This window comes from Dasypus novemcinctus, chromosome 6 (assembly GCF_030445035.2).
Source record: "Dasypus novemcinctus isolate mDasNov1 chromosome 6, mDasNov1.1.hap2, whole genome shotgun sequence".
Taxonomy (NCBI): Eukaryota; Metazoa; Chordata; class Mammalia; order Cingulata; family Dasypodidae; genus Dasypus; species Dasypus novemcinctus.
Genome location: NC_080678.1, coordinates 41,035,489 through 41,047,787, shown reverse-complemented (window position 1 = coordinate 41,047,787; position 12,299 = coordinate 41,035,489). Strand labels below are relative to the sequence as shown.

General features: G+C 40.5%; 1 protein-coding gene across 1 annotated transcript in view; it reads right to left on the bottom strand.

Annotated features, from left to right (window-relative positions):
• HPSE2 (heparanase 2 (inactive)) overlaps positions 1–12,299 on the bottom strand; it is an 827,209-nt gene that overhangs the window by 36,322 nt on the left and 778,588 nt on the right. The window contains exon 11 of the mRNA XM_004457034.4: positions 10,327–10,473. Within this exon, the coding sequence (XP_004457091.1) occupies positions 10,327–10,473 (147 nt within the window). The remainder of the gene's footprint in view (positions 1–10,326; positions 10,474–12,299) is intronic.

Below are 12,299 nucleotides of genomic sequence, written 5' to 3'. Positions count from 1 at the left end.
AAGAGGTGGCATTGGATTGGGAAAAGTGGACATGGTGGCTGATGGGTATGGGGAAAGGCAGGAAGAGATGAGAGGTGGAGGCGTCTTTGGGACATGGAGCTGCCCTGGATGGTGCTTCAGAGGCAATCACCGGACATTGTATATCCTCACAGGGCCCACTGGATGGAATGGGGGAGAGTATGGGCCATGATGTGGACCATTGTCTATGAGGTGCAGAGGTGCCCAAAGATGTACTTACCAAATCCAATGGATGTGTCATGATGATGGGAACGAGTGTTGTTGGGGGGGGGGGAGAGGTGGGGTGGGGGGGGTGGGGTTGAATGGGACCTCACATATATATTTTTAATGTAATATTATTACAAAGTCAATAAAAAAAAACACAAATATGGGTGATATTGCATATATAAGACTGTTTTTACAAAATATAAATACAAATATACTAGATAGAGGGAAAAAGAATAGCAGCTACATACAGAGGGGAATCATAGAGAGATTGAGAGGTGATTTTCTTTTGTTTTTTGTTTATTATTATTATTACTGGAATAATGAAAGTGCTTTAACAGTGACTGATGTGATAAATGCACAAAATGTGATTACACCAAATATCATTGATTGTATACTTTTGATGGATTTATGCTTGATTAATATGTACCAATAAAATTGATTTGTGAAGAACATAAAAAAAAAAAAAAGAAGAAGGTATAGATTCTACTTAAATTTTCTAAGGCAAGAGTGGAAATGGGAAAAAAACAGCCTTTGGTTTCAGTCCTGGAGTAGGCCAACTCATGAGATAAGGTGTCCTGTTTAGCTGAAAGGCTTTTTGACAGGGACATTATGGGAGAAACTTCTTAACCTCTGAGTGTATTCCAGCTTTTTCCTCTATAAAGTCATCTTTTAGTATCTGCAGAACTTTCAGGGCATGGTTTAATGTAAAAAGAACTAATTGAAATGATTCCAGAAAAATAGAGACAATGGAAATCTGCAATGATACATCTGGCTGATCAGAGTTTAAAAAAATCCAGGTACTAACTAATAGTAGTAGTATAGCTCTTAAACACTTAGCTGTCTTGAGTCTGCTGGGATAAATGGAGCAATGGTCCTTAGGTATCAGAAAACAGGTCTTCAGATTTTGTTTTTGGGTGTGGGGGTGAGAAGTCTTGGCATAAAATTCTTGGGTTAAGATTTTCCCTAAAGCTGTGTTGACAAGGGTCTTTCTGTATCTGGAAACTAAAAGTGGTACTTCCAGTTATCATTATTGAGTGGTTGTGGTGGGTCAGGGCCAGTTCATCACTCAGGACTTTTCACCTTAGCCAAGCTCTGAACTCAGAGATCATAATGCAGTCTGTTCCAACAAGGTCATGAAGATATTTTTAAAGTCTTAGCACCTGGGAGTTAACATATTTTCAGAACCATTCTGTTTGGCTAACATCAGATGACACCTCTCCAAAGGCATGCAGTTAGATGCCAGTGCTTTTCTTTGATATAGGATTTTAATGGGGGTGAAATCAAAGCACAAGTTTTATCCCAGAGAGATGGAAAAATGAGTAGTATGTGGAAAAAGGAAAAAAAAAAAAAGATGTTCATTACTTCACAGATTAGGCAATAAGATTCTTGGTTCATTGGAGCCTTGAGATTCTTGACGCTAAGGTCATGGAAAGGCATATGCAGATATTAAATTTAAACATTTAATATGGAACCCATTAGCCCCAAAGCAGAAATACTCTGCATCTCTATTATGACACCACCCACAGGCTGTTTCCTGTTGGTTGTTTCTAACCATCGAGATGAGCTCTTGAGGGAAGACATCTCAGAAATTCCCTCCCCACCCTCAAACACTCATTAAATACTCCCAAAGGCCAGATGATGGCATGGCCTAGCATTAGGAAGTAAAGATCATTCGCCATTCTGGTCTAAATATTCATATTGAATGTTGTGTTCAGATTTCCCTCCCTAATTTTCTACTATGAAATCCCTGATTTCTTAAGAGTTATAAGAGTTGTAAGTTTAAAATTCACTTATAATTTTAGATTAATTTCCACTTCAGAAGGAACTGCTGAAGAGAAACTAGTTATATCTGTTAAAAAGTAGGATCTCAATAAAAGTTGATAAATGGTGGAAGGAATAATTTTCCAGTCTCCTTGGGAAGTTTCCCCTGTTGGCATCTTTCCCTGAGAAATATACCCAAGGGTGGGATCCATTAGGTAAAGGGAGGCTGACAATGCCTGTGGGTATGGGATCAGAATATAATATACTGATATTGATTTTTATAGATCACAAATTAAACCAGTTTACAGTCACTTCTGATAATTAATAACTCCCACATTTGAAAAGAGCATAGAAGAAGTAGAAGGCTATTCCCCAGTTTGGCCGAGAACAAAATTTGCTTTTAATAAATTCTGTGATATGACACAGAGTTTTAGAAGCAGCTCAGAGGGGAACTTTTAAGAAAAGCCTGAAATTAGGAATTGTGAAGACAAGTTAATGGAACTTGGTTGAGTTTGATGGAGGGAACACTTTGGGTAACCCAATATTCTTCAAATGTATTCAGTATATAAAGAGCCTGAGATGAAATGAACTCAGATAGTAATAGAGTTCAGTTATTCATACTGTATTTTTGTCAATTATAATTTTATAATAATGGACTGTGGGGGTAGCACCATAATGAAGAAAGTATCCAGGATTAGGAGGAAGGAGAACTAGAGGCTAGGTACCGGATATCTTCTACAGCCTGTCTGAGGGCAGGGGAATCAACCTGATCACCTCAGAATATTATTCTACCCCAGGATTCTTAGCATTTGCTGATTCCCTCAGGTCAGTGTGTCAGAATGGAACAGCTGATGTGATGAAAATGGTTTCCTTTCTTCTAATTTTTGGATTGTTTTCCCTCCAAGTGGAGTAGGGACACATAGGGGAGAACACTGAGATTTGACTAAGCACCTGTTCCTAGTTTGACTTTTTTTCTGAAAAATTGAGTGCTCTTGCTTTCTAATGTAAGTTGACTTATTTGGGCCAACTTCATGTTACTGTCTGTTTTTTGTTGTTTTTTTTAAAGGCATTACAGATATTTCTCACATAGAATGGATTCCCTGGAGGACAGTGTTTATTTATTTTCTGTTTTTAAAACCAGTTTTTATTGATTTTTTTTTAAAAAAGAGGATCAGAATATGTATAAGCAATGGATCTCATTAGATATGACTGCTAATGTAGTTGCCAGGAAGCTCACAGGTGTATTATTACCACAGCAGTGATCCAACAGGTTCTCATTTTCTGTAACACATGAAAAGCTTGCGATGGGCTCAAAGGGCTGATTGTGCACTAACGCCGACCACTTGGTAAAACCAAATCCAAACCCGAGGAGGGAAAGTGCAACCGTTGTTTCTAGAGCTGAAAAGGATTCTTCTCTTTAATACCTGTGCAATTTATCTTAGCTTTTTCTATATTCCACGACAGAGAAATGTTAATAAGTAAACAAAACTCTCTAGTTTTTAACTTACGGAGCCTGGGTGCTTTTTCTCACTACTTACAGGTCAAAGGCCAAGTTCTCACAACTTTTAGACCTGCCCGTCTCCACCCCCGGCAGGGAATGACTTTAAGCCACTTAATGACCCACACAAAGCTGCTCGGTGAGAGTCCCCCACCAGGAAGAGATGAGAAAGCTGGAATGTATATGTCAACGATTATTTTCAACTTCTAAATGTACACTCCCCTCAAAGGCACTGAGTAATTCTTTAAAAAAAAAAAGGATTTAATAACATTGGATAGTATTCAATGTTTGAGAAAACTAGGGAAGAGAGAAGAAATCCAGGCCTTTTTGAGAGGCATAGGTAAAGCAAAACTCTCACCTAGAATTCTGTGAAGGTCAAGAAACACAGGCTCTGCCAGTGGAAGTGAATTCTAGGAATGAACAGTCACCCTTCTAATCCCAACCAGTGGCCTGGGTGCAGAAAGGCACAGGCTGGTAGTCATTGCCCAGGGGTCTGTCTATAGCTGGGCATTGGGATCAACAGTGAACATTTTGCTCTAGAAGAAGTCTAGAGGTTGAATGAACTCAACTCTGCATTCCCAGCACCAGGGTAGTGCTTGACTGGTATTAGGTACCCATGACTTTGCAAGACTCATCATCTGCCTTCATTGCTGTTTGTCTTACCATTCAATCAGCCATTTGGCCTATGGATGGAAAGCATCATCCACTTTTGCTTCTCCTTTATCACCACCATGGAGATAACTCCTGATTCCAAATTTCTACCTGCACTCTCCAATAAGTGTCAGTACCATATTTCAGCTGCTCCTGAATGTTTCTAATAAGATATTTTTCTATTGCCTCTAACTCAACATATCTAAAGGAACTCATCTTTTTCCTCCAAACCAGTCCTGCACCTTTAAATTTCTATTGTTGGGAAATCACTCTCCTAGATATCCATTTTGGAAATAGATTAAACTCTGAATCCAACTAGTCACCAAATCTTTGGAAATGTTTATCATCCATCCCTTCCTCTGAGGTTTTCTTTTCACCACCCTAGTTAATCCTTTTACTGTCTCATTCCAAAATTCTTGCCATAGCTTCTTATCAGTCCTTCCCAACTACATTGATGCCACCCAGATCTATTTTCCTTAGCATCTACACCACAGCATTCACCTGCTCCCGTGAAGTCACAACGTTCTACAGTATTGACTTAACTTTTCCTGTTGGCTTTCAAGATTCCCCACTTCATAACATATAGATACCTTCAGTTCTAGGCAGACATAAGTCCTTAGCTACTATTCCCCAGAACCTTCTCTGTCTCTGCCTTTGCTCATGTTCTCATGTTCACTTGATTTTGCATTGGTCACATACATCAAAACCACATACCCCTCAACATCCAGTGCAGGTTCTTCCTCCTCCAAGGGGAATTTTCCTCCTACTATACCTCTCATTGTTTTTTTGTTTTGTTTTGTTTTTTAAATTTCTTTGTCTTTTTTTTTTTTTTAATGTTACATGAGGTCCCCATATATGCCCCACCTCCCTCACCCCACTCCTCTCATAACAACAACCTCCTCCATTATCATGGGACAGTCATTGCACTTGGTGAATACATCTCTGAGCACTGCTGTATCACATGGTCAATGTCTACATTATAGTTTACACTCTCCCTCAGGCTACCCAGTGGGCCATGGGAGGATATACAATGTCCAGTAACTGTCCCTGCAGTACCACCCAGGACAACTCCAAGTCCTGAAAATGCCCCCACATCACATCTCTTCTTCCCACTCCCCACCCTCAGCAGCTACCATGGCCACTTTCTCCATCTCAATGCTACATTTACCTCCATTACTAATCACAATAGTTCCAGAATAGAATATCAGTAAATCCACTTAATCCATACTCTATTCCTCCATTCTGTGGACCCTGGGAAGGTTATGTCCACTCCACCTCTATATTGAGAAGGGGCTTAGATTCCACATGGATGATGCAATTCTCCTGCTTGCAGTTGTAGGCATTCTTGGCTCCCTAGTGTGGTGGTTGACCTTCTTCACCTCCCTGTTAGCTGCCTGGGGTAAGTCCAATAAACCAGAGGGTAGGAGTTGCAAGTCTGTTGAGGCTCAGGGCCTGGCTATCACATGGACAGTCCAGAGTTCAGGTCCCCTGAGTATACACTAAACCCCAGTGCCAACCACAGGTCTGGTAAAAGTAACAGGAGAGGCTTGTGAACAAAGATCACGTCTGAGTCCAACTCCATCACACTCAGGAACACAAACTCCAAAGTAGGGCCAAATGATATGGCACTGAAGTCCATCTGCCATGACCATAGAACCTGTGGGTCTCTGTAGCCCCCAGAAGAACCAATACCTGAGGTTATATCTACTTTAGCTGTCTCTGGGACTCTGCTGAGGTGTGTGTAAGGGTGACCCCTCTGATGACCTCCGGGCTCTTTTTTGGAGACTCATAGCCATGTAAACTCATTTGCAGGACAGTGTTTATTGATTTGTGATCACATGAGACAGTAGGGCAGAAGTGCTCCTTTACAGATGGTACAGATGCTCCAGGGGTGCTTTTCTCCTGGACTTACCAGAATGGGAACTATTGTCTTGGGAATGAATGGAGTAATCTTCCTCCTAGAAAGAGGAGAAACGAGACAACCTAACAGGGGAGGGACTAACAGCTGGGGGTTTTCTGATCAGATGTTATCACTTCTTCCTCATTTAGCACAAAGTCTTTGTGTGACTTTCAGAGGCTGGAAGAAGCTACTTGTGAACATAGACTACAGGCTCCAAGAGAAAAGTGAAATTGGGAAAAGGGGAATAGAAGAAAATAATAGAGATTTAGAGTTCGATGGGAAACGGTGATCTTTTACCTTAACCACCCACTGATCTAGGGATTCTAGAGCATCTCTAAGATGGCCTATCTTGCTCTGACTAATGGGGTTCCTCTTGAGAAAGTCTATTTTTCCCTCAGTCAGGCCATGAAAACCTTTGGGAATGAGCTCAAGTTGAGGCAAAATCTCTCTCTTTTAAGTTCTATTCCCTGGTTTTCTGTCATTTTGGAGTAATCTTGGTCAAATCTGTTTTTTTCACTTGGAGTCCTTTGAATATCTGAAGAAAGTCCCCATGACTTATCTTACTTTTCTTTCCTAAATAAAATCTCCCATTTCCTTCAGTCATTTCTTAAAGAATATGTATTCCAGACCCAGAATGTCCTTCTCTTAGATAAATGTGGTTTCCTAAAAGTTTGCCTTTTCCTCTCCTCTAGGGTATAGGGTGCCCATCTTTCTTCTGGTTCCTAGATGAGAAGAATCTTTTATATAAGGAGTTGAGACTTGAGTAGTGGATCTTACAATTGGTTCGCTCACTGTGATGGGAAACAACATTCTGTGTGAACTTGGATTCCTAGGCCATGCTTGATTAGTGGCCCACACTGTGTTTCCTGTGCAATACCTAACCTACCTTAGCCCCCGAGTTCAAATGGTGTCTGAGTATGGAGATACCCTTTCAGAGATTTCAAATCTTCCCAGTCCTGGTGGCAATTCTTAGAGAATGAGAATTACTATGCTCTCAGCTGATCAAAAAGTTTGCTGGCATCACCCTACCCCTGAGACCGTAGGCCAAAATGCCTGTTTGTTGGCTTGAACAAGGTACTTATATGTTCTATATCCTTTGCCTGGTTCTTCCGGATAGAAACGATTATAGATTCCCCTGCTTCCAGAGCTTTCCATGCCTATTCTGAGCTAATATGGCTTCAGGTTGCAGACTGAGAACACAGAGTCTGGCCCCAGAGGCTTATAAAAGAGAGAAAGAGAAACTAAAGGCTAAAATATCTTTCTAGTATTTCCCTTCATTCTTTGCTGCATGGTCTGCTGTACCCAAACCACACTCTTCTTGTGAGATTCCCCCTACCTCCATCCCAGAACCTCTTGCTTTTATTTAGTAGCTACTGAGCAGAGGTGCTGGATGCTTCAACTGAGCCATGTACCTGACAGAGTCCCTGCCTGGCAGCTTAGTGTACAAGATGGCATAGCACAGGGCCAGAGTCACTGAATTCTAGCATGAAAGAGGTGTGCAAGCAGCAGTAGTTAACAGGAGAAGAACAGACTCAGAGAAGTGAGTGAAGGGGCCAAAGGTACACAGTGAATTAGTGGCAGGATTAGAGTAAGAATCCAGTTCTCATGACTTCTAGTCCAAAACGCTAATGCAAAATATGAAAAACCATATGCGTGTGTCTGTATTTATAGATGTAGGTATATGCCTATGTATGAAATTTACATTTGTAGAAGGCTTTCTTTCACCTCTATGCTCTAATTTGATTCTCATAGTAACCCTATTTGACAGGTAAGGAAATCGAGGTTTAGCTCCCACAAAAAAATGGTAGCAACTGGATTCAGATTCAAGACTTCTGACTCCAGCTCCACTGTACTTCCTGTGTTGTGCCATCTCAGACTCTAAGCTGCCAGGCCCCTGACTCTGTCAGGTACATGCTCAGCTGCAGCATCAAACTGTATTTCCAATTGTATGACATTATCCCCGACTCCATCTCAGTAGGTTTTACCAAATCCCTTTTCAGGACTGCTATGGAATGAAATTCTCTTTGTTTCTGTTCCTCCCCTACATTCTCAACAAAGCTGCAATACAACTCCTCACTAATATGGTGACAAGGTAAGGTATAGGACTGCATATGGAAACATACAACCTAACAATAGGTGGTGACAATCACGTCAGTCACTCTTAAGGACTGGGCCAAAGTGTGGCTGGGTTCAGATATCAGGAGAGCAATCCTGGAGGCAGGGACATAGAGCTGAGATAAATAGGCTTGAAGGCCTGTGCCCTTGGCTGGTGGCAAAACAAATTCATAAAAATGATGCCACCCTTTAACTACCATCTCCTCATGTTTCATGGTTTTGCTTTTATGTCATTCTTATCATGTCATTTTTATCATAATCTTCACAAATGTCATGTTAAAATACTATCTTAAAAATCTGAGAAGATTCTACTTTTGAAGAACATGCTTAGGAGAGCAATTGTTTCCCTTCTCTTCCCCAACTAGGGTTCTGAGTTGCGGAAATGGAAGGCAATGGACAGTTAGGAACATCTATTATGTATTAGGAAGTTTACAGGACTTATATCCTTTCTTTCTCTCCATGTGAGAGGTTTTACAGATGAGCATACTAAGTCTCACAGAGATTATGAAACTTGCCCAAGGACAGGCAACCAACTAGTGGCAGAGCAGGGATTGACAGCTAGGCCCGATAGACTAAAGCATTTGGCCAATTCCTGCCAAAGGGGACAAAGCTTTCCTGACACTGGGCAGATCCGGTGGATCAACTGTAAGCTCTTCTGTTTCAGAGGACATCAGCTTGTCACAATTACTGCTGAGGAGTTAGCACCAATACCAGAAATGGATTTGCAGATCACTGCTGAATGGTAGCAGCAGGAAATTAAACCCATTTATAAGCCTCAGAAAATGACACCTAGGATGAGACTTTTAGAGCTGGAGGGGACCTTACCAATTACAGAGAAACATTTGAATTCTGAGCATGAGAAAACTGAGGCCAAGGGAAGTTAAGCATTTGCCTAGGCCATACAATCAGTTGGTGGTAAAGTTGGCACCAGAACCAGGTCTCCTGCTTAGGATGAGGACCAGGAATTCAGCACACCAGTTGTGAACTACTGGCAAGTGGAGAAAGCATGTATATAAGTAGACTGGGGAGAAAGAAAAGTAGAAGCAACGCACATGAAGACAGAAAAAAGAGGCCGTATTTGAACCAAGACTGAAAATACAGATCTAGGGTGGCCTAAAGAGACTCAATAAGTAACTTCCCAGATTGTGCTTTGTTTCCATTGCACATAGAGTTGGAAGCCAAATGCAAGCCACCAAGGCTGCAGTGAAACAGCGAACAATTATAGTGCAAATATTTGTGGGCAGCTGTGGGAGTGCAAGCCACCTGCTCCAAGTTTACAGCTTTGTTTAACTTGGTAAACATGAGAAATGGAATGGGAACGCCCCTAGTCTGTACAGCATTCCATACCCTTCCTGGGAGGCCTGGCTCGGGGAACTGGGCTGGTCTTGCCCTTGACCAGACCCTTCTCACTGTAGCCTAGAGCTGCTTTCTGTTGACAGAGATCTGTTGTCAATAATCTCTAGTAGAGACTGAGGGAGATGCGGAGGATCACAGAATCATGTATTTATGGAGTTTGAAGGGACCACAGAGCCCCTAGAAGCTAACTTCTTTTTTCATGTTCAGATGAGGAAACTGAGACCCAGAAAGCTGATATATCCAAAATTGTCTAGAGAGAGGCAGAATTGACTTGATCTCTGAAGTTCTGGCCTGTATGTAGTCCAGTGCTGTTTTTTCTTCCCAAACCCCAATAGATTTGTAGATGATGATAACAGAGGGTCACAGCATTACAGAGTGTTGGTACTGGAAGGGTCATGATTTTCAACTTGCATGTTTTGGGTTGTTACAATGTCGAGGGGACACTACCGGCATTTAGTGAACAGGGCCATTGGTGCTAAACAGCCTGAAATGTGCTGGGTAATCCTATGTAATGAAGAACTGTCTTGCCCAAATACCAAGTATGTCCTTGTTAAGAAATATTTTGTCCACCATTTCACTTTACATTTGAGGGATCCAAAGCTAGGGCTGGGGGGGTGGGAGGGGGAGTGTTTTTAGGAGGGTCCCAGTGCCAAGAGTCAGCAGTCCTCTGACTGCAGACCATCGTCAGTCCTACTCCATCCCACTGAGCCCCTGAGTGAATTAGTGGCAACTTCGATGTCTTCAGTAGAGAAATGACTCTAGTCCCCCTTGTCAACTCCCACTCATTTACTCTGGAAGCTATTTACAGGTCAGCACTCACTTGGACTTCAGGCCCTCCTGTCCATAGGGCTGCAGCAGATACTGGTGCACCAGCTTGTCCCTGAGAGTTCCAGCCAGTTTGATTTTCTTTCTTGATCGGTGCAGGTTGATGATAAAAAGGGTAATGGATCCACGAACATAGTTGTGGCTATCCAGAGAGAGTGAAACAAAAAAGATGGGAGCAAAGTGGTCAGTGAGATGCTTTAAATAATTTATAGACAGACTGCATGAAACAGAACTATGCCAGAAAAGGACACTTATTTTATGGCTCTTGGCCACCATAGCCCTTCAAAGACAGGAAGGCCTTGGTTATTGTGGTTTCCTATAAATAATATACCTAGTTCTCACCACACTTCTCTTGTTTTTGTTTAAATTTATTGTAATGATTTTAGAAAACACAATTATATATATATTTTTCTGAATATGGAAGTAAATCATACTGATTACAAAGGGAAAAGAGGAAAAACATGGAGAGACACAAAGCAGAAGAGGAAAATTCTCCATAATTCTAGTATCTTGAGATAGCCACTGATAACATTTTGGTAAACATCCTTCCTTCCAGTAGTTTTTAGTTTATTAATTTAACAAATATTTATGGAGCTCTTTGACATGCACATACATATTACTCAGTTTTTACATCGGGATCACACTGTTGGCACAGCTTTTTTCACTTAATAAACATCTTAAACATGTTCTCATATTACTAAATATTCTTCCACTTGTAGAAGAATGCTAAATGGTACAGAGAAATGTACCATAATTTATTTACCTAATCCCCTACTTTTGGGGACTTATGTTGTTTTCAGATTTTTGCCATTATAAATTATGTGGTGAACAACTTCAATGTACTAAACTTTGTGTACATCATGATTATGTCTGATGAATACAGTCCCAGAAGTAGGGATCACTGGTCAGACAAAATGCACATTGTATTATTTCTTACCAAATTTTCTGGTTCATTCCCAATGGTGCCTGTACTTGGGGGAAGATTTTGTACCACTGCTCTGTTGCACATGACTTGCTTTGGCCAATGAAATGTGGGTAGACATGTTAAGCCCCTAGACTGAACCTTTAAGAGTGAGCCCATGCTTTTCCCTCTCTCTTTCCCTCTGCCAGGAGACAATCATATTCTTGACAGAGGCAACTCTGGGTCCTGCAATGAAGATGATGCAGACAGAGCTACAGCTAAGCCATGATGGATAAGTAGTGTGAATGAGAAATACATTTTCTTACTGAAAGCAATGGAGACTTGGGGTCCTTTCTTATCACAGTGTAACCTTGCCTTCCTGACTGATACACACTTATTTTAAATAATTTATTTTTAAAATTGTGGTAAAATATGTACAACATAAAATCATTTTAACTTGATACTTTTTGTTAAATATTAACTTCCCAAAAGAGCTTGTATTGGTTTTCTCCCACTAGCTATGTATGTGCCCTTTTCCTCATACCCTTAAGAACACTGGGTATTAAATTTTTAATATGCAAGTGGTAGAAATGGGATTTCAATGTATTTTTAAAATTCATATTGAAGTTTAGTATTTTTTCATTTGCTGTTGGTCATTTTCATTTTTTCTTTTGTGAACTGCCTGTTCATGTCCTTCTCCCATTTTTTGTAGATTTGTAAAAACTATTAAAGATAGAAATCTTTTGTCTGCAGGTACAGTGTCACATTTTGGCTAGTTTTCTTTGACTATTTCAATTTGTTTACATTGAATGCTCATGTATAAGTTTAAAAATTTTTATGTAGTGAAATTTATTTAGCTTCTTTTTGATTTATGCTTTTGATGGTTTACCTATCAAAAGATGATAAAAGTATTCACTATTTTAGAACCTTTTTAAACTAGCAAAAAATTTTCCATAAGGCTGAAATAACTATATGCCAACATGCAAGAGCCTTTTAGCATGCACCAACAAAACTATAATGATTTCCTTCTCTCTCTCAGGAAAAAAAAAAGACTTTCTAAGGGGTCC